The sequence below is a fragment of the Lepisma saccharinum genome, chromosome 11 (genome assembly GCF_977018435.1).
Source record: "Lepisma saccharinum chromosome 11, izLepSacc3.1, whole genome shotgun sequence".
Classification (NCBI taxonomy): domain Eukaryota; kingdom Metazoa; phylum Arthropoda; class Insecta; order Zygentoma; family Lepismatidae; genus Lepisma; species Lepisma saccharinum.
Window position 1 is genome coordinate 55,310,633 of NC_139239.1, and position 26,833 is coordinate 55,337,465.

At 39.2% G+C, this 26,833-nt stretch overlaps 1 protein-coding gene across 5 annotated transcripts in view; it reads left to right on the top strand.

Moving 5' to 3' along the window:
- Window positions 1-26,833, top strand: part of LOC145994809 (tachykinin-like peptides receptor 99D) — a 616,641-nt gene that overhangs the window by 587,100 nt on the left and 2,708 nt on the right. For 3 of the 5 annotated variants that reach the window (XM_083131117.1, XM_083131116.1, XM_083131118.1), the window contains one exon: window positions 12,180-12,322. In XM_083131117.1, coding sequence (XP_082987243.1) covers window positions 12,180-12,322 — 143 coding nt within the window. Of the gene's footprint in view, window positions 1-12,179; window positions 12,323-23,932; window positions 24,051-26,833 lie in introns of all 5 variants that reach the window. The other 2 variants (XR_014442396.1, XM_083131120.1) reach the window with 2 other exon arrangements.

A 26,833-nucleotide genomic window follows, 5' to 3' on the forward strand; every position in this document is an offset into this window, starting at 1 on the left:
TTTTCATGTCATTAAAATGTTGACGAAGGAAAGCTTTTATAGTATTAAAAAATATACATAAAAACGTAACGTTTCCACCCTCTAACAGGATCTTCTTCAGACGAATATTCACAATTGACAATAAGCAAAGATTATTTGGTCTTATCGTCATCCTGAGAAAATGGAACACTTTTTTGTATCAATTGTAATTCTGCAAGAAAAATACATTAGGAAACTGAAATTTACGGCCTTGTGGAAAAATTAACATTAATACTTTAAGCATTTTTCAACAATGTTTATAATTAAAAAAATTGAAAATGTGTTTTATTTTAATTTCATTTTACTAATACAGGGTGCAGAAAATAATATCTTGCGAATGGTATTTCAACAATGAAAGCACGGTGCGTTGAATACGTTCTACCAAAGAATATTTTGAACAGTCGCTCCATACACAAGAAAAGAACTTCGCTGGAGCAATCGAACGAAAGCAAGTCTCTGCGCAAGTAGTGACGCGAGATGGTTCTACCAATGAACACGTGAGAGGGAACGGGATTGCGCGGAACGGCGGAAAGCTGCTGTAGTTACCAGCTTTCGCAGCATCGTGTACTGCTTCGCTCTGCCCACTCGATCCCCTTCTCTGCCGCTATGTGCAGCCTTGCTGCAGCAGAGATAGTTGGGACAGAGTATAAAGTCTCCAATCAAAAGTAGAAAGTACTGTTATACAAAATGAAATGAATAGTCAACGCAGGCACGTATACAGAAATTCCTTTCGGGGCGAGGGGGGACAATATATTTTTAAGTGGTATAGATAGAACCTCACAGGTGCATATTTAAGGCCAGTGGTGCCCTTTTGATGGCAAAGCGGGAAGGGGGGTGGCAAGGAAAGTTTACTTTCTCTTGGTAGACAAGGCCTAGCATTAAGAGGCCGTAGTGCGGAGACAAAAAAATGGGGAGCAACTGTCCCCTAAATAGTAGCCACCGTTTAAGGCTGCCATTTTTATTTCGTGTTTGTCCGTTTCTTCTCATCAGGCATCAAAACATCTTTGGTGTCTTTGAGTGTCTTCACAAAGCTGTTACACAATGGATGGACAATCCACTCGACGATACGAGATTCAAACTGTGGGCTGTGAACTGGATGCACACAGTTCTCGAATATTTCTCCCTGATTCGAGCTTGAACATCACTAATGTGTCTTGTCTTCCCATGTATGCAGCTCTTATAAAAGCTGAAACCCACCAAATTGTTCATATTCAGGCCTAAGCACTCGCAAGTGTTCAAAATTATCCGTCACAGCTTCCGCAGTCTTGTCATATATCGGCACGAAACAAAGGAAGTATTCTCGAACACCACAGCTGGATCGAGAAACAATTAATGCACAGTGAAAACCCTTCCGTTCCCAACACATCTAATGTTTCGACTTCCAATATGATAAAATGCTCACTCATTTATCTCCAGTGGCGTGATGGGGGTCATAACCCTCCATTGGCCCAGTATTTCTAAAAAAAATGAACGTCAAAGGCAGAGAAATATGGCAAAATGAAGACTGACTACCGAGAAAAAGTATACGTAACACTCCCCCCCCCCCCATCCCTTCGAAAATCCTGGGTATGCCAGAAGAGCAACCGCACGACATGCCTGAGACCCTGGTTTGGGTCCTGGCAGAACCTGAAAATTCCGCTAATATATCTACGTACATATCCAACATCTTCCTACTTTCTCTTCTCGACATTCATATAATTTTCGGCTGTCCCATTGTAGTAGTTAAGTTTTTGAGTGTGGGTCGAACCCAGTTGGCTTAAATAAAAGTCATTTTTATCCCATGAAAGCCTCGGACTGCAAATACGAAATTTGGCCCGGGCACAAATAAAATTACAGTTGATATGTGCAACTTATTTATGTCTTAATAAACCGCCCCAATATCCGGTACTCCTGAAATATTCACTTTAGACCTTCGATCTCTTCGACTCATGCCCCGAACTAGCACTACACTGAGGCTCCTAGAGTTCCACAGACGTCAATATTTTCAACTTTGGACACGAATTAGAAGTAGACTTCGGTAGTTTACGGGAAATTGTCTCACTAGTCCTCTTCATTTTCGAATTACTAACAGATTCTGTTGTACTGATCAACCGGGAAATTGAAGCCGGGTATTTACGTCTTCATTATATTCTAAAATGTTCCGCAGGTAAAACGTTTCGTTAATATTACCAGTGGTTCGACTCCACCTCTTATTTAAGAACGTTTCCTTTCCCGCTTTCCAAAGAAAAAATAATACAAAGAATCGTCCTACTCGAGGCACGCTTTGTTGTGCAGCTTCCAAATGATGACAAATCTTTATACAATGATCGCGCTCGCTGCGACAACAACAATGAAAACGCAATAAAAGTTTACCTGCAATATTGTCAATTAAAGGGTTATAGAACATTCTCCGTCTTGCCTCGATAATTACTCTCCTTAAATTATCGTCACATTATTCAAGAAGCCAGAAAACTAATTTATCCAGTGTAAACTGATAAGATTTCCTGCGGGGGCTCGGCCCCCTGATCTCCAACTTGGATACGTGCTATGATCAATAATATGGATATGGAACATTCTCTACCTTGCCCCGATAATCATTTCTCTCCTTAAATTATCGTCGCATCTTTCAAGAAACCAAAAACCTAATTTTATGTAGTGTAAACTGAAAGATTTCCCTTGGAAGCGGCTCGATCCCCCTAATCCCCATCTTGGATACATGCTATTATCAATAACAGGGTTATAGAACATTTTCTGTCTTGCCTAGATAATTATTACTCTCCTTAAATTATCGTCACATTATTCAAGAAGCCAAAAACCTACTTTATCTAGTGTAAACTGAAACATTTCTTAAGGGATCGACTCCCCTTATCCCCACATTGGTGCTATTATCAATTACAGGGTTGTAGAAAAATTTACCTTGCCTCGATAATTATTTCCCTCCTTAAATTTTCGTCACATTATTTTATTTCACACACACAAGAAACCAAAAAGCCTCATTTTATCTAGTGTAAACCAAAAACTTTCGGGGGGGCTCTAGCCCCCTGAGCCCCCCTTGGATACGTGCCTGAGTCAACGCAGCATTTGTTTCAAACTTATTCACAAAATTTTTCAATTATTTCAATTACTGTCCTCACTTGGTCAGTTTCGTGTTTGAATTAACTACACTTATTATTGTATTTTCTTCTCTGCGTTCTGAATATTAAAATAAATACTGAACATAAAACAACGAATTTTATATTAATATTTAACTACACTCATTATTGCATTTTCTTCTCTGCGTTCTAAATATTAAAACAAATACTTAATATAAAACAACGGATTTTATATTAATATTTCGACTATTACTACCCTCCACTGATGATGTATTGCTTATTTCTGTAAGAAGAACATATAACTAAAATCTCATGATTATCAATTTCCCTGATTTACTACTTTTTTTAAATTCACTAACTCACCTTTAACCAATATGGCATCTCACATCGAGTACCCTAATAGACTTACCTGTATGTATGTACCTTGGTTATATTTAGGCTGAGATCTGGCAACATGGCCCTCGGTTGCCATGGCAAACGGTGCTGCCATCTGTTATCGAAAAATTACCACAAAATTACCTTTAGTACGGCCTTAAGATGATGGATTAAAATGTTTGTTTTCATAGCATCATCCGTAATGTTTCCACTGGGCAGCCCAGGATTTAACTAGGGAACAACAAAATTTGTGTTAATAGCTGTCATAGTTTCTGAAGACGCCGATGACGGAACAGAAACCACTGGCGCATCCTAAAGAACGAGTGAGTTCAAAGCAGGTCAAGTTGAAACGCTCCACAATCTGGGTTCCTCGTAAAATAACTGAACGCACGCGAAAAGCAACAAAAAAAATCATTATTATTTATTTGTTAATGAAGTATGGTGGCAATTAAGAGCATATTGCAAAAACATTCATGACATTATTAATAAACCTGATTTGTAATATTCGCCTGAAAGCTCACCTTTATAAAAAAAAAATCGTGTACCGTTATGCAACCCAAAATACAGCAGCGTTAATTGGGTTGCCTATACTCCAGGCGTTATTGCGTCCATTTTTTCCCCATTTCTATCATGCATTCTCTCGGTTTTGTGGGGTCGTCGGTCTCGTATCGTGACGCGTACTCATTTTGTTGTAGCTGACACACCCAAGTACCGTGCGTCCATTTCGATCTGCAGCCAAGAGATCGGGAGAAGCGTGGCGGGCGGCACTGACGGAGATGCCGACATTTGCGGCCTGAAATGCCCGCTTATTTTTATGGACATATGCAGACATTTATATAAATATTGCAAAACGAGCACTAACCTGTGTTATAAGAGTATGGTTTTAATTTTAGTAGCTTAGTGACTGTATGTGCCGATGATTTTGACACGCCCACCTCTTGTGAAACACGGCGTAGAGGTTTGTTTGGAGAACGTTCTAACGCTGCACCAATATCATCGAGTTTTACTTCGGTAGGAATCCGTCGTTTTTGCTTAGGTGTTTTAAAATTTAACGATACAGTTTCTCGTAATTTAAGGACAAGATATCTAACCGTATCTCTGTGTGGAGTTGAAACGCATGGGAATTTCTGTACAAATTACCTACACACGTCTCTACACGAGTTTGTTTTCACGTAGCTACGTGTCATACATAAAAAATCTTTGTTCTAACGTGAATCTTGCGGCTGGCATTCCAATCGTCTCACTGACACGTCACACATACACACTACAATAACACAAACAAGTAACTGCAAGTAACCAAGAATAACACTCTTGCGCACAGTACGAAATTAACACGCTCTTGGTTTACATTGCTTGCCACTATATTTACAACTCTGTCTTCATCTAGTCGCGAAGCAACAAAAAACTCGAGCTCGGATATTTCGGATTGCGAGGAAGCTCACGAAAACCATTCACTTTTATCGGTTTCGTCTGTAATCCTGATACAGTGTTGCACATTCGAAACCTCCAAACGATTCTCATCGCCACAAAACTCTTTCAAGGATATAAACTTAAGCAGGACGTTACTGATCAAAACCATGATTAAAATGCTTTTTTATCTGTGGCTCTTAACATCGTTTCTATAGCGTATTTATTTGTGTATATAAGAGCAGAACTTGGATCAATTACAGAAGAACTTTTGCGTGTTATAACACAGGTTAGTGATCGTTTTGCAATATTTATATAAATGTCTGCATATGTCTATAAAAATAAGCGGGCATTACAGGCCGCAAATGTCGGCTTCTCCGTCAGCGCCGCCCGCCACGCTTCTCCCGATCTCTCGGCTGCAGATCGAAATGGACGCACGGTATTATTCAACAAGAGATCCCGTAATACTAAATTCAGGAGGAAAAATAAGTATATTTAGGGTACGAACAGGTTGAAAAGGAAAATATATAATTAATAAGTTGGAACAGCATAAACATTAGTTTTACTTTTACAACAAGCTTATAAATGAGGATAATTATACAGTTTAAACTAGTATTGAATACACCTTTTAGTACACCAATTCTTCTTTTTCTAGTGCATGTATATTACTGTGTAGATTAATCGAGATAGCTAATATTGTCATCTTCTTCGTCTCTCATTCCTAAACATTTCATATCAGTATATCTGTTGTTCCTAAGATATGGGTGGGAAATTTAAGGCTTATTTTCATTGTTAATTGAATTATCCCAATAGGCTGTGATAATTTCTGATTAAGCAATAGGTAACGAATGTTTAGATTGTTTACTCAGGCAAATGAGTGCAGGATCGGACTCGGAGATGGCGGCGTGGGGGATATCTCCCTGGGATCTTCATTGATTTAAGTAAAGATTTCGCAAAATCTCCACGATTTATTCATATTACACCACCTTTATCATTTCTGTTTCCCCCTGCTGCTCAAGACAACTCTAGAAGCAGTGGGAAAAAGCGATGGTATCTGCTTTCCTGGTATACACCGCCTGCTACTGTTGGATACACTCCCTGTGAGTGATGCCACAGCTGAAAGGGCCTTTTCATCCTCAAAACTTTGTTAAGATCGCACGTAGGCGAAGATAAGTTCTCGGGATTGGCTCTCCTGAACATTCATTTTAATATAATTCCAAGAGTTGTGAAAATACGACAGAGGTTTTCAAAGGACAAGAAGAGGAGATTAGACTTTTTGTCTCTAGATGTAAGGCTCTCTTTTGTGTCAAAGTCCTGAAATTTTATCTTTAACTTGTACACACACCCAATTCCCAAATGTCAACCTCTCTTCCGACTGAATTTTTGCAGACTAACAAGGCTGTGCCGTCTGGACTCACAGCCAGTATCATCCTCTGTGGGACTCGCGTTGTGTGCTGCCCATGTGTATTTGTGATTGAATCATGAATCATTTGGAAAAGTTTCCTTGCATTCCGGGTATCATGTTTAAAAATGTTCGCGCTCTTTGGAAAGTAGCAAATCGCGCGGGGTTTGTTGCAGTCATGTAGATGTATACGATTCATCCAAAGTCACGACAAATTTCCATCTTTCTCCTGTCAGATAATTATCGTACATCCTCCTACGGTTCTTGAGGACATTCTTCAATCTGACAAGGTACGGCTCACAGTTTTTAACGGTGTTCTAGACTTGCCTCCAATGGTTCATTGTGTGGGTTGGTTACAGTCAGAGACAAGGGTTTTGATTTTCCGCACCATGTCTGGAGTACGGATAATAATTGAAGATCGTGGATGTTCCTGTTTCTTTCTCATCTTGGACCTAATCCCAGCCCGGTCTTTCTCTTTTAATTTACCACATTTCTAATTTTCTTTTTATGGTATAGAAAATGTTTGCTTCCTGCACTCGTCTATGATAGCAGAATGGCTCGAGTTTTCGTCGGAATGCAATATATATCCAAATCGCTGGACTTGGCATGCAGACGGTAGCGCCACAACCAAACTTGCAATTCGTTTTCGGAGATCGGAAACAAGAAATTGAAAAGGGGGTTCGACTTCCGGCGATGAGTGATCTCGGGTTGGAATTCGTTCAAAGTGCTTGTACGAAAGTTGCTCTGAGGTTCACCCGGCCTCTAATGAAATGGGTTTCTGGTGGCAAACATGCGGCGTAAAGGCTGCAGCAGCGTAGTGCGGAACGTAAGAACTCCACCTTTACATACATTCATGGCATTTTGAAATGGGGTAAATTAACAATTTACATTTTACCTTATATACTAAACCAATGTTAAATGGTACATAACAGCACAGCTTTTCAAAATTGCATTAGCAGTCAAAGTTGTACGTCAGTCCGATTATACTAACACAAAAGGTTTTCTATCGATAAGATTGATTGATTTGGTTTATATTGATTCGCTTTTCTCCCACGTTTGGCTAATCCCGAATATGAAGCGATGATATGATAAAATTGATGAAGGGGCACTTACAACAAAGTATACCCATGCCCATACCGTGAATCGAACCCGGACCACTGGCATTCTAGCGCGCTGTACTATCCACTCCGCCACAGAGGTCGGCAAAATGTTTCCTATCTTAAGTATTTTTCATCGCTCCCTCGCACCCATCATACCTTCCCATATTTTTACGTTCCTGGTACAATCCCAAGCACATGCTATACTTCTACATCTATTGTTAACTAACTTAAATATGAATATGTAACCCTACAACAACAAATCTAAAACCTACTGCACCACAACATGTAAGGGATTATTTTGAGCATGTTGCTGATGAACAATCCTGGTAGCAAACAATGGAGACAATGAATGAAGTAACAATAGTCATCTTTGCAGAAATACGGAATTACCCTGTTTTGCTTTGTTTCGTACTTTGCATCCACCGACCCCTTCCCATCGTTAGATCCATTCGAGTCCATATCCTCCCGTTCCACCCGGGAATGCGCAGATCGATGTTCCCAGAATCCCATTTGTACCCTGCCAGCAATAATTTTGCGGGAGATGCGTTTGGCTTTTAGTACCGATCATGACCGATAGGGGGTCGGATGATTGGAATCGTCTGTCAGTTCACCTTTGGGCATTCTCTTGAGTTGAGGTCTGTTTCGTTTATTATTTTTTTGGTTTGCTCTCTTTCTCTGCCCGGAGCGATTGTGAACAATAAGGGAGATCTGAAGCTTGATTTTTTTTTGTAACAATGTAGGTCTGGGAAACATTCCGAAATGATGGCCATGATTTCATAGCGGATGTTTGAAACGTCAAAGTAGTATTTCAACAATTACTCTAGTGCAACAATGGCTTTTCAACAGAGCTTATCCATTCATTATTGTAATTTTAAAATAAACAACACAGTCCAAATAATAAGTACGGCTTTCATTCAATCCTTTTGACAAATAAGCAACGTTCAAGTCCATTTAATGTACATTAGGTTGCTAAGAGACTGTACTGATTCTCCATGATGGGATATGAGAAATCTTTATTCTTTGATCGCAATAATTGGTTTTCAATCACATGTTGCCCCTTCTGTATATTTTTAAACCAATAATGGGCTCCAACAATGTAGATTTCTTCCATGTTTTGTAGAAGACAATGATTTATAACGGTGTTTTGGGGTTCACAAACAGAATCGTAGAAATTTATAAGTAGGGGCACCAATACTGGGTGGGCAAGTATGGGCTCTAGCCCACCGTGAAATAATCTTAACCCACTCGTCTGCCCACCCAAATAGCAAGAACTCACACACACAAACTCAGAGGGATAATCGACGGGAGCGATGGACAAGTAGAAGGGAAGAGAGACAAGCAGAAATAAATGGGGAGAAATTGATGGAAAGATAGAAACAGGAAAATAGAAAAGATATGAAGAATAAAGGATGAAAGAGAGAAAGAGAATGAAAGAGATAGCGATATAGAGGAAGAAGAAAATGAAATCAGTGAAAGGAAGATATAAAGGACAGAGGATGAAAGAGAGAGTGAAAGAGAGTAAGAAAATATGAAACAGAATAAAATATATAAAGAATATAGGATGAAAGAGAACTGAAGAAAATGCAACAAAGACAAATATATAAAGGACAGAGGATGAGAGAGAAATAGAGATAGAGAAACAGAGAAAGGAAGTTAGGGAAACAGAAAGAACCGAGGACAAAGGGGAGAGAGAGAAGGAAGGAGATATAGAAGCAGAGGAAAACGATATAAATAACGTAGGATGAAAGAGAGAGAGAAACAGGAAGAGGGTGAAAGAGAGAGGAAGGAAGAAATATATAGAGAAAGAAAAAAGAAAAAGAGAAACAGAATGAAATATGTGAAAAACAGAGGATGAAGGATAGAGAATTAAATACATAGAGAAACAGTGTGATACGTTCAAGCTGCTTTATTTATTATACGTTAGGCAAAGACAATATTCACAGCACAGAGGAATAAAACCACATTATTGCAGCAGACAAAACGAAAGGATTTATTCTTTATTTATTGCGATTATGATGCAAACAGGCTTAGTACAAAGGTGAAGATTTCGCTTTGTTGATGACTCAACTAAAACGCATAAACTCAATGCGTGGCTATGGGCATGCCTATCATCAAATAGACCTAGCTTGCACCCCGAACTACCACACCAAGAGATATGCAATAATAACTGAGCCAATATTTGCTCTTTAGCCTTTTATTCCAAATTAATCCTTAGGCTAGCTTTATTTCTTAACATAGAATGGTTGCAGTATTGTGCATAGCATCAATGCATGGCCATCGGCGTACCTATGATCACATAGGCTTAGCTTGCGCCCCGAACTACCATACCAAGATGTATGCACAACACCGAGGAGTTCTTTTTAAGTTTAAAATCTTCGACGATCCGTAGTGAATGTGATATTTCTTATGCGATATCCTCGCTTTTATACTATTTTCGAGAACAAAGATTCAAGTACAGATGAATCACTCACTATCTACAAAAGGATGCTATCAACAAAACTGCCATCTATACATGTTTAGAAATACAAATTCACATAGTGCACTCTCGCAAATCTAAAGATACATTGAACTACTCATAATAGAGCATAAAATACAATAAATATTACACAAAAGATATACATTACAAACAAGGTGCAATATTACATATAATAACACGGAAATTACGCTTTCTTTGCTCAAAATAAATATATTAGTGATATAATTTAAAGTTGTGACGTCACATAAAAATATGGATCATATCAAGTGGGAGAAAGAGAAAGAAAGATAGAACTAGGACAGAAAGAAAGGAAGCAAGATAAAAAGAGAATCTTGGTACCTATGACACCGAAGCAGAGCGCCACCTGAATATATTTTATAAACATTCGAGTCCACCAGAATGATGTTCCGTGACGACTCCACTCTGTAAGTTTTGCCTTGCCATGATATAATGCGAAAAGAAGATTCCCATCATGTCTTTCTTATTCTAAACTGTTATGACGTAATTCTTGCAAAATTCGAGTCTCATTTTAATAGGTCCAATTTCGAAAAGATTGGGGAAATATTCTTGCATCGTAATGCCTGTAATGAAGACATTGCCATGTGACATTCTACCGTGTTCCATATTAGATATAAATTCTTCCAACCTTTGCGCTTCCCAAGACAAGCCCTTGAAATGTCGGAGGTCGGAGAATTCTACAAGCTAATCCTGGTGGCTGCGGGGAAGAGAAGAAGAAAGTTTCCTCGGAGGGGAAAGGTCCCTTATGTCGTCTACAGCTTGCGGTTCCACAGCATCTGACCGTCAGATGTCTCTGTCGTGTTATCCCAGAAGGCGACAGCGGTTCTCCGATGAGATTGAAACATTGACCGGAGAGAAGCGAGGCCAAGATCTAGTTAGGGTTTGGCTAATGCGAAATGGACGTGTGAAATGGATCAATGTGTTGGGAAGTCTTGTAAACACTTGGGCAGGTTGCACTTTGAACTGATAAGGCGACACGGACTCCACAGCTTGACCAGCACCAAGACCAACAACTTTTCTTGGTAATATTTTTCTCCTTTGCCCTAGAAACGGTAGTTTCTCTCCTGTATGTATGCAGCCATGTAACACAGATTCACGGTTGCCAGTGCCATTTTTTTTATCTGTCGATTACCGACAATTTTTTCGTACGCTACTGATAGGCTGCGATCAATTTCGGAATGGCCGATGTCTTAATTATGAAGACTGCTAGACAAAACGTATTAAACCATTATCTGACACAAAGGCATAATATAGGAAGTGAAGGGTAATGTATAGATGGTGGAACATGTATTTAGCGGACAGTAGCCTCCCCTCCCCCCCCCCCCACACACACACCCGTTAGCCTCTTTGGGTGGCAACTTTTCAGGAGCGCGCTTTTCAAACTTGCCGCGATGTACAAAAAAAATATTGTAGCAAGGGAACAAATTGACGTTGAGAGATGAAATCGATTTTTTTCTTTTTGAGGAGTGACAGGGCTCCTACCGGAAGTGAAATTTATTCATTTTATCTCCCAATAATGAGAATAAAAAAAAGAAATATTATCCTAAGAATATGTTTTCCATACCCCACATGTCCACCAAATAGACCAAAATGAACGAAAAAAGTAGTATGTAGGAGTGGTATATTCCTACAAATATGCCAAATCGTGATGCAAATAGGTAGATACTTCCTAGAGGAAATAATAACAATGTATAAGAAAAGCAGTGTAGCCATCTTAAGGAATAGATTTCCGGAAAATTGCTTCTAGCAACGGCTCTGTGGATGTAAGTGAAACACGAAAGAAGACCAGTCTTCGAGGGTGTGTGTGTTCCTTGTCCCCTTAATTTAAAAGAAAAAAACAGAAAATATGCAACTTTTTTAAAAAAAATCGTAATTTTGGGATAATTTTGAAAGTTGGAGGCCTCCCGCTGATCTCTAACTGTTGCACGTTGAGAAGCTTTTTCATTTTTGACATTGTTGTAATCAAAAAAACAGTAGTTGAAAAGTATGTATGTTATGTTTTAAATAACATTGAATAAGTTTTCTTTGAAAAAAATTAACATTTTTAAAATGTGTATATTGTTTTGTTATTCCAGTATGCCATACTTTGATATGTGTATAAATTAATCAAAAAGACCAAACTGGAATATCGTCTGTAGTTTCAATAAATAACACGTTAATTGCTGCGACGCGGTGCTGATTTCATATGTAACCGCCGTCCGCTAAAGGCTCGAGTGAACAATATGTTAATTCGATTAACTTATATCACAGTCTGCGAACTTTTGGATCACCCCAGGTAACTTTTAGTAAGATTTTTTTCTTATTCTTTCCAGGTTCCGGCGAGGGTTTAAGAAGTTCTTCTCGTGCTTCCCTTGCGTCCACGTGAGCCCAGAGACCCTCTCCAGGCAGGAGGTGCTGACCAGTAGGTACACGTGCTCGGGATCTCCAGACACACAGTGCAGCGTTATCCGCAACGGTGAGAGACATCCCCCCTCTCCCTCCCCTCCCCGAGAGCATTCCATCGCAGCTACTTGGAACACACAAACGCCTCTCAAAGCTTCGCCCAAAATTTTACGACGCTACTTCCACCCTTATTCTGCATGCCTTGCGATAACGAATTCCACATTTAATGTTCCCTCCACCTTTACCTTATCTCGAGATGCATGCGGCCATCTTGTGTGGACATAAATGCCTTTTTTCGTCAGTGTTGCTACCTCACACGTCTTGTCTTCACCGACACGTTTCTCTTATTTTTTCCATTTCCTATCATCACCCTGCAGGTCATCATTTCGCTGTACTTTACGAGCACTTGATGTATGCCACCTTGCATTATTCCAGAAAATCGTTTCCCCCGTACCTTAACGTAACACAGCCAAAACGTCTCATGCTTGTGATATTCAAATCTTGATGTTGGTGAGAACATTGACTTTCTGTCATGGCAGTCTCATACTTCTCTCGCTTGTCTCTGAAAATTTACGTACACTTCCTCTTTAAATTTCAATTTATTTACTCTTCTTCACTCAGCCGGCCAATGTTTCGTGGTGGTATAATTTTTTCTGGAAAGCGTGGGTATTTTGCCGAAACCGTCTTCAATATCTGAGAAGAGTTTGACGAATTTTTGAACACCTATCGTAATATACGTCTAGATATCAGAATTTCTGTTCTTTGTCACTAGATGGCAGTGCATTCAAATGAATGTAAATATTGCATATGTATTCATTTTACTTCTTTCATCGTGATTAACTTATTCAGACTAACGATGTAATATAACAAGAGACACTCTTCTCTAAAGAGTTATGAAACTACACGAAACGGAAAGTTTCTACAATGATTTTTTTTCTGAAATAGCAATATTGCTTTAAAAATAAATATGCATTAATTTGGAAATTGTATAATAAACATTAAACCGAAAATTCTCAAATTTCCAGAATTAAAAAAAATATATACGAGGGTTGTTTGAAAAGTAAGGTAAACGAAGCAGATATGGCAGCATTCATCATAATCGAAATCGATGCACGGTCGATAAGTTTGATCCTACAAACGAGCACTGGCAGAGTTTCAGCACAGTGGGCTGTGAGGTTATGGTTTGATCACGCGAAGTAGGTTAGCGTGCAAGCGTTTTTAAAAATGATTGACAAAGCCACAGAACAATGCACGTGTTCACACGTCAATGGTTTTTATGGCTAAAATACATAAACTTAAGCTCGAATTGTTGGATCATCCGCCCTATTAGCCAGATCTAGCTCTCCCTGACTTCCATTTCTTCCCTAATCTCAAAGATGGCTCGGAGGACAACAATTTTCCGATAACGATGAAGTGATTCTTGCTGTGAACGGCTATTTTGCAGACTAGGAGAAATCATTTTATAAACAATATCCTCACAACGCGCTAGGCTGAAACTCTGCAAGGGTTCGTTTGAAGGAACAAACTTATAGACCGTGGATCTATGTCGATTATGGTGCTGCCATCTCTGCTTCGTTTACCTTAGTTTTCAAACTTCCCTCGTAGAAAGGTTTAAAAAACTAACCTTTTGCAACTTGTAAAAGTTACTGAATCTGTCTTGGTTACAACAAATGCATTAAAAAGTGCATCGGATAAGTTTAGTAAAAATCGTACGCACAGACTCACAATGCCAGCCCGCAGTTTCCACTATTCAACGGACATCGCTGTATGCCGTGTTGCCACGTTGTATAAAAATTTGTATAAAATAGGTTTCGTAATGTGATTTGAAAGTGATAATGAAGTGCAAAGAGTTTAAAAACAAGACCAATATTGTATTTGTAGGACTACCAAATACTAAGAAAACGTTGTTTCCCAAAATTGAAAATAACAGTTTTTTTGTCAAATTTTTAAAATCTGAAAATTAATAACTGTGTTTAAAATCTTTCTTCCTGCTCCGTACTAAAATTTCATCACGATTGGACAACACGTTTTGGATTTTTAAAATTTCAAAGACAGCGATCGTTTGCAAACCTGAAACAGATCGGCCCTTTTTTGTTCTCACGAGGATAAAATATAGAAGGCATACTCGAAAAAAATTAGTTAGCATAGTTTAACGCAGAATTAAATAAGCTAAATTTTGATGTAACTCGTTTTTATGTTGATCTACTGGTTAATTCTTAAGTGCAGTCTAAACTCAGTGTCTATAATTATTAATCCGATAGTAGTGTTGATGGCTTTCCGGAGAATGGTGTCAGCTGGAAAGGGATTAGTTGAATAGATCTTTTTCTACGGCAGCAACGACAAAACAAATTCAGCGTGTAGAGGACATCAGGATGAACGAAGTTCTGCTCGCGATGGCAAAAAAATGCATTTCTATCCTATATGTATGCAGCCATGCAGCACTGATGGAAGGTTGCCACTAGCATGTATTTTTTTCCGTCGGATAAGATACTAAAACACTATCATACAAGCAGAAACACCGCAAGGGGGACTTGGCTGGGCTAACCCCGTTCCCTCAATTATGTATATTTGTTGCTTATCATGGTCTTGTGAGTTTTGTAGAGGGTTATTCGCATTTTAGAGGGCGATTCGTGTGTAGATTAATGATATAGTCTGCCCATATCGTACAAAAATGATGTCGCTTTCCGGCAGAGAAAATAAATGGCAGTGGCAACCGTTATGAGTAACGCGGTTACATGCATGCAAAATAGAGAATGGCTTTTTTCGAGGAGGCATCGAAACGAGCTTTCAATTCGTAAAACGTTACAAAGAAAAGTTGTCCTTGATATCTGCACGGTGTGATTTGTTTTCGTTATCGTACGAGGAACATCTCTGCACATATTTAAGTAACGTGAGGACAATCGCAACACGCCCGACGGGCCTCCCTGATAGCGTAATGGTAACGTTGTTGTCTTAACAAGGTGTCTCGAGTTCGATGTCCTGTGGATGCACATAGTGGTTCGGATCTCACTTTAAGCTACAGATCCAGTCGCGATTAAGCCGAGTTCCGTGATGGAGTGGTTATCTTAGCGCGCTACGATGCTAGGGATCCCGGGTTTGAATCCCGACCTTGGCATGGGTTCCTTCATTAATTTCATCATGACTCATCCTCATCTTCGCAATTAGCCTAACGTGGCGGCCTTGTAAACTAAACCGACCAATCAAAAATCCTGATTATCCTTTCTGTGCATAAACTAAATCTTGCCCAATGTCTTCTACCCTTTTCGTACGCTTAAAATAGATCCACCCTACCCAGCACTGAACAGATTCTCCCTGAAACTCTATCTGCAAGAGTTTAGCGATTGCCAACCGCTCCATCGGGACCCCGCACTGCAATATAGATCCTTCAGGGGAACAAGAAGCCTATTCAATATCCTAAAGTCAACGCTGCTTCGGTTGGCTTCCACCGTAATTAAGGGCTCCGATGACAAGACTTAGATTTGTGACCAAGACAATCGGAGGGGATGGAAGTGACACGAAGTGTGGATGCCTTCTGCCGCAGACAGTAATTATTCCTTCTAATTTGAGATCGAGGGCTCGGTTTTAGAGCTCGTTCCACGATGTATATTTGTCAAATGTAGCTTCGTGAATCGCGTTCGGTAATATCTCTTCTTCACGAAGGAAGATTTCATGGAAGGCTCTTCTCGGATTCTGAAAGACTGATAATATCTCATTTGTAGGTCGTCAAACAATATGGTAGCTGTGTTGAGGCTTTGCTTCATCGTGATAAATATATATCGTGCATGATTGATTATACCAACTTGCCATCTTGAAACAATGTTTATTTGGAGTGGAAAATCTACCATTGAGCAATGTTGTCGCCAAACGATTTATTTCAGCTGTGCTGAAAGGTGGACGATTTTTTTTTATGAAGGGTCTGTTTCGGTGGTCATGGCTGCTAATATTCTCTCTGTCTCTCTCATTCGCTTCGTTCTCTCTCTTGCTCTAGCTCTCTCCCAATCTCATTTTGTCTCTGACACTCTCTCTCTCTTGCTATCCTTTTTGTTCTCTCTCTCTCTATCTATCACTCACTCTTTCTATATTTATCTCTCAATAACCCACTTTAAACTGTAGGTCCAGTCCCAATTAGCCTTACTGTGCATAAAGTGGACTTTAAACACCAACTGAATCAATTATATTTATTTCTCCCTTTACTCCTTGCATGCTTCTCTTATTTCTCATTCTATGTTTCTCGTCCTCTTCTCTCTTTTTTATTTTTTCTGCTTCTCTCTCTCTCTCACTTTCGTTTTCTTATTCTGTTTATCTCGCATCCTCTCTGCATTTCTTTCTCTTCCTTCCTTTTTCTTTTTTATCTCTCTCTTTCTATCCCTTTCTATATTTTTCCCTCTCTCGTACTACATCTATTTCTCTTTCATGTCTTTCTTTTTTCATATTGTTATTATTTGTTCTTACTCTCCAATTTTCAACAGGACAGACAAACACCCCTGACGTTGTAGCTCGCTATGATAACCACTAACCCACAGAGGTCCACTTTACAATCAATCAATCGAACCCGGGACCGCTTTATTACAATTCGATGACGTTACCGCAGTGTCATCAGGGAGGCCCTAAGCGCTAGACCAACTAGGCAGCTAGTGGAAAATCAAATCAAATTGTTCACTAGAGATATTTCTTAGAAGATAGATGTAAAGGAACATTAGAGATCTGAGAGATCAAAAGCAAACGTAGCTGTAAGATTTCTGAAACCTAGTAAAATATGCGAAATAGAGGCTCATATGCGACGATGGATCCAGTTCTGCAAGATATATGCGGAGCAACACGGAAGGGATGTAACGTAAGTAAATATATTGATTATAGAGGACAGAAAACACGGTGGATCCGCCGAAATATACAGGTAATGGACAAAATAATATGAACACCAATGCAATTGCAGAAAACTTGTATTAGTAGGGGGTTGGGCCCCCCTTGCCTGAATGACAGCTTGTATCCTACGTGGGATAGACAAATAAAGGTCCTGTACAGTGTGAACTGGAATACGTAGCCACTCCTCGCACAAAACAGTCTCAATTTCCGAAAGTGTCATTGGAGGTGGAAACCGATTACGCACTTTGGCCTCCAAAATACCCCACAAAGGCTCAATGATGTTACGATCGGGGGACTGTGGACACCAGATGAGATGTTCTGCCTCATCACTGTGCTCATCAAACCATGCATCAACGCACCTAGCAGTGTGAATAGGGACGTTATCATCTTGGAAGATGGGGCATGCATCGGGAAACAAAGTCTGAACCATGGGATGGAGGTGGTCACCCAGGATGGTGCAGTACTTCTCTGCGTTGATTCTCCCACGCAGGACGACAAGTGGGCCAACACCATTCCAAGATATAGCCCCCCAAACCATCACAGACCCCCCCCCCCCACCATGTTTCACGGTAGGCACTAAGCAGTCAATATCAAATGCTTCAGCAGGAGTTCTCCACACATAAACACGTCCTGTGGTCTGAAATAATGTGAAAGACGATTCGTCTGACCATATCACATGTTCCCATTGCTGCTGTGTCCAATTCTTGTGCTCTTGGCACCACCTTCTTCGTGTCACTGCATTACGTTGAGTCACCAACGGTTTGGGGATGGCAACTCTGCCATGAATGTTCACAGAATGCAGCTCCCTTTGAATGGTTTTCGTTGATACAGGGTCCTGGAGGTGATTGTTCATCTCTGCGGTTATCTGGCACAGTGTTGTCTTGTGCTTTCGAGTCACTATTCGCTTCAACACACGTCGATCCGTGTTGGATAACTTTGTTTTTCGCCCACTATTTTCCTTTGCAGACGTTGTCTTTCCATGTTGTCTGTAGGCTGTCAGAACAGTTGACACTGCTCCGTGCTACACCAACAAGTGTAGCTGTTTTTGTCACAGATGCTCCAGCCAGGCGGGCTCCTATGATCATGCCTCTTTTGAAGTCTGAAAGGTCGGACATACCTGCATTTGACGGATAGCTGACTGCTCGCATGCAACTCTCACACCAGCTTCTGATAGACTGATATGTTGCTTTCATCGCCACTAGATGGTTGAAATCTCTGCTGAGTGTTGTTCCTTTTCCACGACGGCGTATACAGGCCTTTGCAAACCAAGGTGTTCATATTATTTTGTCCATTACCTGTAGGAAGTAACAGAGAAAATATACAAATGCCAAGACGAAAAAGTCTGTGACAGGTAGAAAAAATGGAAAAAGAACCACATAAATAGTAATATACAACGCAATGACTGCATCAAAATTAACATTCCGTGAAAAAGAGGTAATGTAATGGGAAAAGCAGGCTAGATGATAAATGTTTTTGGCGTCGAATCATTTGTTTGCATATTTTCTCTCCCAGCGTATGTTTACTTTCCAGTGGCAGACAGTTATCATTACGCCAGCTGTCCCCAAGCTGCAGCAAAGGAAACATACGAAACACAACAACAGGAAATGTGTATATATTCGTCGTTTCTCTGCAAATGTGCGTGTGGTTCGTTTTTTTTTTACGACAGGAATCAAAAGAGAATGTTACGTGGTCAAATTAGTTTCCACATTAGAGGGACATCTCGCTCACAGAACGAAACAAGCAGTGAATAGCTTGTGTGAGCAAAGTTAATAGCCCCGAGGAAGAATCTCGGGGAACGTCGAGTTACGAAGAAACACGAAGGAAGTTTTCGGTTCAGACGCAAATATCTCTCGTGTTTGCCTAATTATAATGGAAGATGCTTTCTGTTAAAGACAGGACGGTGAGATGGAGGAAGTTGGATATTCGAAGCAGCGGGGAAGCAGCCAAACTCTCCGCAAAACTTCTTTGGACTTTGCTGTCTCCCGCTATTGTCTTATGATGCCACCGGCTGACGTTGTTTATTAATTAAGTCGTCAGTGCGTTCAGAAATCTTGTTGCAGATTCTCTAGGCGAAACTTCGGTCCTCTCTTTAAGGAGTTGCTTCTGAAGCATGATGACCTCGCATGTGACACTTGAACGTACAAGGGGGAAAGCCAAGAGACAAAGAATGAAGAACGACGAGTTCTCGTGCGGAAATGTTCCCGTATGATAACCAACGCTAGCAGCTACAAGCTTCCTCGAGCGGATACATGCCTCCTGAATCTCCGTGGTGAAGAGCTTAGAGTAGCGCGCCGCGGTCCTGGGTTCGAATCTCGGCATAAATATTAGTTTCCGTTCTCCTTTGGTCAATACCACGAGTTCGTCATCGTCACGATTCATCTAGAAAGGCAACAAAACAACAAATACACACTCTGCGACACTTACTCCTAGAAACGTATATTTATTTTTCGAGTTTATTCACATTACGAAGTTAAGGCTGTAATGCGATAATGCGTTTTCTGTGTTTTTGTTATTTAGTGTCGCTTTTCTTCCACTTTCGGCTAATTGCAACGATGAAGATGATGGATTAAAGTAATGAAAAGGGGCTCGCAGAGAACATCCTTGCCCAAGTCGGGAATCGAACCTGGGAACTTCGATGGCACTATCTAAAATCGACCGCTTAACTCTTTCGGCCACTACATTGTTACGTTCACTTACACAGTTTTAACCCTTTGCTCTTTCAGTCTGGCCTCCCCGATGGCGCAGTGGTAGCGTCGTCGCCTTGTAATCAAGGGGTCCTTGGTTCGATACCCGGTGGAGGCACATAGTGGTTCGGATCCCACTTTAAACTGTAGGTCCAGTCCCGATTAGCCTTACTGTGCATAAAGTGGACTTAAAATACGAAATCAATCAATCAATCTTTCAGTCTGGAACAAGAACTCTTTCAGACCTACTCTGAAGCCATCTCAGAATCCTGGAATCCCGAACACTGATATATACGGTTTGTTGTAGTAGGTTAATACATTCACTTTGGTTGGGTGAGAAATAGGGAGTAAACCTCAAGTTCTACGACGAAGTTTCAAAGGATACTGAATGGTATAGTGCTGAATTTAGGGAAGTCTATTTTAGAACGTGTTGCACACAGGCGATCTCCTTCCTATTACACACCGAAAGTGCGGTCCCTAATACCTGTTCCACGCAGGTAGTCTCCTTATTACACACAGCAAGTGCTATCCCTAATACCTGTTCCACACAGGTAGTCTCCTTCACATTACACACAGGAAGTGCAAAAACTGACTATTCTTACTAACGAAAATCTGAGGTATTTAGCCTACCCTGCTGGTTACATAATTTTCATATCATAATAAATTTACATTAATTGAAGTTTTTTAAACATACGTTCATTAAACGTTATAAATTTTAAAAGTTGAGTTATTATAAATTTCTTTCTTTTATCTTGCTTCTCAGAAGAAGAAAATTTAATTTCCAGCTACCAGTTAATTACATCAGATAACATTCAGGTTAGTCGCTTCCTTACTTTAAGCGCTGATTCGCAGAACAGCAAATACGTAATATAACAACGCTACATTTCTCAGCTTCGTATTTAAAAGAAAGCCGTACTAACATCCATCTATTTTTCCACTACAAAGAGAGGGAAGAACAAAAAGTACAGGTAATATACACCAGTCCAGACAGCGTATCGTACATTTTCCAAGATTCACCTTAATATATTATTCATATATTAATGAATTCTCATCCTCTGTATACTGTACTTACACAACAGTGGCAGGAAAACTACAGAAATAAAAAATATATATTAAGTATAAAGTCCATACTGATCGTCGTGACTAACGTAGTGGTACCAGTGCGACGTAAATTAATGAAAATTCAAAGATTGTAACGGCGAAATATTTGGCTCACAGTTACCTTTGAACACAGTACCGTATTTCACCGGATAATCGTTGCAGCTTGTATTTTCAGTCCAAAAATTGATTGATAAGCTTTCATCGCGTAATCGTTGCATCGGCGCGCCAGATGAGGAAATCAATGATAGCGGCTCAGAATCTTCGGATAAAGAAGATTAAATCCGTACTTCGCAACACTGTAATAAATTTTCTCAAGTGTAAAATTTCGACCATAATGCACAGATCAATCAATAAGAACTAATGCGTTAACCTTTTTTCTCAGACCGGAAAAAAGTTTGGTAAACTGTCACAAAGAAATTATGCCCGTCGATTTGAACGATAATCAATTTTAACGTATATCCACGAGTATTCCGTGTATCCTAATCTTGCACCAAAAACAGTTTACCTTATAATAAATTATTTTTTAAGTATTTTAAAAAATAAACTTCACATAATAGTCATGCCTCACTATTTTCTTTTAAAAAAAATGTAAATCTGCGACGATTGTGCAGTGCAGGTACTTACTTGAAATGCCTAGAATGGATGTAAATGAAAAGTTTTGTAAACGTTTGCGAATATGTAAAAAGCTTGGGTGAGCATTCGAGAGACAGATGCAATAGCATTGTTAGGCAGGAAATTTTGGCGGGAATGCAATTTTAATATTTTATCATGGCTGTACGATGCGTGCAAGTAAATGAAGACACTATTGTTTGTGTGTGGTGGTAGAGGAAATGTTGAAAGTGATCTGAGTTGCAGCTACTGTAAATTATATTTAAAGAATAATTAATTAAATTAAAAGATAATTCGACAAAGCCAAAGGGCGCACATTATCGAAATTTTCCGTTCAGTACAAAAATGATTATATTTCTCGTACCACCTGTGCAGATAGTGGTTACCGATTTCTTTTCATGCGGGCCTTGTCAAATCCACACGCCTCGCCAAATGGGAACATCATTAGCATCGCCCCTCAAGGATATACCCCAAACCGCCTTTTTTCCACTTGGAAAAAGAACAGACAGTATCGATTTCGTGTAAGCCATCAGGGGATTCTTTTGTTTTGGCGCAAGAACAAACGAGCAAACCGGAAATTCAAGCCTCGAAGGTATGCGAACGTAAATTGAAGAACGTGCATAGACAAACAAGGAAGGAAACCGCGGGTAATTTCAGTTCGCCTTTGTAGTGTACAGAATATTTGTACCGAGGCTTCTTTTTTTTCAGAGCTCTTGTTTTCCTTTGTCCTCGTGAAAGGTTGCATCCCACTGGAGAACCGTCCGTTTTGTTGTAAATTTGCATCTGCGTAATTGGTTAACTTGTGGAAACACTGATGGCAATTGTAGTTGTAAGTTTGATCTTTCGTTTTAAACGGAGCGACTTTGTGTCGATCTTCGTTGCTTCTGAAAAAGAAGAAATAATAAAAGTTTCTAACAGTACCCGTAAGCAGGTGTTATCCTTGAAAATGAATTGCACACCTATCTTCCAATCTTAATGAAGCCATGAATTGACAAATTGATTTTTCTCATCTATTCCTAGAATACATCAAAGTTATCAGTTTCCAACATACATACACGTTCTTATCCTCCCCACTCCATTCCTCAGTTTTCTATTTGTTTCAAAGCAACCCGTAGCTCTATTTTCTTGCCAATAACCATCCTTGTATCAAACAAAACATTACCATGACGAGTTGTTTGCAATTTTAACCACTGTACTACGTTTATGTTATATACATATACATACATACATATATAAATGTATGTCTAAGAGACTCGTTCTTTTATATATTCTGGATCCTTGGGCATCGTTAAACAATCCTCCTAGACATACTATGCTTGGGGACTAGCTGCATGTAGCCAGGCAATACACTACCCTGAAGATGGAGCCAGAATGAATCTCTAAAACATTGGTGTGGGTGTCTACACACACATGCATACATACATATATAATAATATACGTATATAATACACATGTACATATATGTATATAAACCAAGTGCACTGATTAAAAGTCATCAATTCATCATATATCAACATCCACGATCAGCTAGAAAGAAAAATGTTCTACTATATGAAATAGTAAATTCACAAAACATACATTCTCTTGGGCCTTGATTCTGAAATCATTTTTCTCAACACCAAAGTTTTCTTCGTTGTTTCAATCTAAAACGTGTGTTCTTACCAAATAGAGCAATACAATATATAAAAATAGTTAATATTATGTTCGTTCTCGCAATTGTCATATTAAGCCGTTTTGTTATTTGCTTTTAAGGCTTACATTTTTTAAAAAAAGGAATGATGTATCACAACATGAAATTGGTGTGATGAATGCGCTTGATGTATTAGAAAATTGTATCACATTCGAAAGAGATTATCTTCTGTTCCAAGTTATTTTCATTTGGGTTTAAGGTTCGTCCAATCAAACATATAATTAGTTTATTTTAGTTTCCCTCCGCATGTGCTGAACGAAGAAGCAGAAAAGCCAATCAAGTACCTCGCTGCATCATACACTGAATTCTAATTGGCTCTTCGCACATCCCTGAAAGAAAATATGGCAGGAAGTTCACTTCTAAATATATTACAATCTTTTCCGCAACCTGAGCAATGTAGATTAACATGAACACTATCCATAGAGTAATTTAAACCAATAATCACTAATATAATGTACATACATGTAATCTTGATAATTTGTTACTCTTCAAACGCAGATAGTTCCATAATTCCATAACACATTACAATTGATGCAAATGATAATATTTACAGTAAAAGCTTCATGTAATTAACGGTAGATGTAGTTAATTACTTACTAATTAATAATGATAAATCAGTTACACTCACGGTTTGCATGATTTGCACTGCATGATGCGTTTGTTGTAAAAATCTATTGTTGTTGTCTTTCCTCCATGACTCAGTGTGCTTTTTCTTCTGTCTTCACAACTCCTCCAGACTGCCATTGTTGCTGCATGTGACTGCCGCACATACTAAATGTTGCTTCTGTGTCAGGAAAGATCGACATGTGATTCCTTCAGTGTCAATCTCCACTAAAATGAAAGTATTGTGTAAGGTTAGTACAAGAGTAGTTAATAATAGTTAATGTAAAACAATAGGCAGGTATGGTTTCTCTTTTTGTAATTCAGTAACATGTTGCAAATTCCTTTTTACCTGTATTTTAAGTTGTAATAAAATTTACTAGTACTTTCTTCTAAAGCTTCGCTTTTTGTACATGTAGAGCAAATACTGATGATTTTTTTACCTGTGTTCTTGAATACTGCTATGAATTTCTGATGGAATCGACCATTTATTCTAAAATTTGAAGTGAATATAATACACGTTGGCTCATTATTGTTGTCTATGAATACTACCCAGAGGAGTATGTTGTGCTTTGTATTCTTAATACAATCTCAGTAAGTAGTTGAAGTCAAGATGATGAACTGACCATGCATGTTAACTACAGAATCGGTTTGATTATTGACATTTCCAGACTATTTATTTCCCTATTTTGTGGAAGAATAGAAAAATGTTCAAATAACATTTGCAATCTTGCAGAAATGCATTGTTCTGCTGTAAAGTTCAACTGTGACAAGCAAATAATTATTTGAATACGGATATGGATAGTTTTTAACTTCTTAAAAAATTTAGTTTTTATGTAATGCTCTTAATGTCTCTCCGACGGTGTAGTAGTAACGTCCTCGACTTGTATTCAAGGGGTCCCGGGTTCGGTACCCGGTGGAGGCACATATGGTGTTCGGATTCCACCTTAAACTGTAGTTCCAGTCCCGATTCGGCTATCTGTGCATAAATTGGCCTTAGAACTGAAAGCTCAAGCAGACCCATATGCTACTCAATAATGTGCTTTACAATTTAACACATTCAGTTATATAGGAAAGCAAAAGAGTTTTCTTTGGGAAATAAAAGCTTGAATTACACTAGCTTACGGTTATTTCTTAACGGTTACTTTTAGGAACGGCTCCTTCCCTTTCCTTTCCACTCGGTATCCTCACGTACTTGATGCCATCATATTTTAAAATTGCGACAAATTATCTATGTACAGTCACGGACACTTCTGGGTTGAAATGAATCCATTGAAGGTCAATATGGTTATCACAATCCAGATATGTCATTTACTGTACATACTAACCGAAAGCATAGCTCAAACCAAACAAGGAAAGAACTTCCCCATTCACATTAAAACGCTTTAGAACTAAGGACCAAAGCTGAAAAAGTTTTAACTGAAGAGCTAAATTTGTTCTGCAACAATTAAAATATATGCTGATCAAATACAGCGTGCTTCAAAATGGTTTGAACGATAAGAAACCGTTCCAGGAGCGATAAAACTTTATCAACAATTAAAGTTCTATGTAAATACTTTCAACCATATCCTCGAGTTTTGTTTGCAATGGTCGTAGTAGTTCCAAATTTCTCCACTAGGTGGCAGGGTGATAAGTTCCAAGATGGCTGCCTGTGGTGCAGGGAAAGCTTTTTGCGTCCTATAATTTCACGTTTGTCGGTCTGTTGTTAGTGTTCAGCGTGAGTTTCGTACAAAATTTCGTAAAGAACCACCATCCATGAACTCCATACGTAAGTGTTATGATAAATTAAAGACAACGGGATGCATTTGCAAAGGAAAATCGTCCGATAGACCGTCCACGTCTGAGGCAGATGTCGAGAGAGTTAGAGCTAGTTTTCAACGCAGCCCCCAAAAGTCTACAAGGAAAGTGAGTCAAGAGCTAACAATGCCTCGAGCAACTGTTTGCGCGTAGTGCGTAGGCGTTTAAAGATGTGTCCCTATCGAGTGCAGTTGTTACAACATTTAACACCTAATTATCTATCGTCCCGCAAAAATTTTATGAGTCATTTCTAGAGTTATGCAGTGGTGGTGATGATTTTATTGACAAACTTTGTTTCAGTGATGAGGCATGTGACATGTGACAGGAAGAGTGAACAAGCAAAATGTTCGCATCTGGGGGACTGAGAATCCTCGTCAAATCGTTGAAGTTGTGCGTGATTTACCGAAGACTAATGTGTTTTGCACCATTTCATCTACCAAAGTGTACGATCCGTACATCTTTCACGAAGAAACTGTGACTGGACAAACATTCCTACACATGCTTACTACAAATTACCTTAATAACAGACTGCCAGACCGCTAGATTGGGCGATCTACTCAAAATGATCAACAGTTTCTACGTTGGCCACCAAGATCCCCGGATTTAACCCCCTGTGATTTTGTTCTGTGGGGACATCTAAAAGACATTGTGTACAAACTTTTTCTACCCGCAGATGTCAATGGACTGAAAGAGCGCATTACTGCTGTAGTGCAAGCTGTTGATGCAGACATGTTGAAACGGGTCTGGGCGGAATTGGATTACCGAATTGATGTATGCAGTGTAACAAAGGGGGCTCACATAGAACATTTGTGAGATACTGTGTTCAAAATTTTATCAAAAAAACTTGGACAGTTTTAGGAATTACATGTAAAATTTATAACGATTTGGACGAATAATAAAAAATATATAAGGAGTTGAAATCGTTCACATCATTTTGAAGCAGCCCGTATAGTCACTGTAATTTAATTTAAATGTTGTTTGTGTCGCAAACGGCAAAATTTAAATGAATTGCCAAAGAATTTGCTACTGCACTACAAAGCCTCTGAGTGCATATTGATAATTATAACATATTGACAATGCAAATATTACACTCTCTCTCTCTCTCTCTCTCTCTCTCTCTCTCTCTCTCTCTCTCTCTCTCTCTCTCTCTCTCTCTCTCTCTCTCTCTCTCTCTCTCTCTCTCTCTCTCTCTCTCTCTCTCTCTCTCTCTCACACACACACACACACACACACACACACA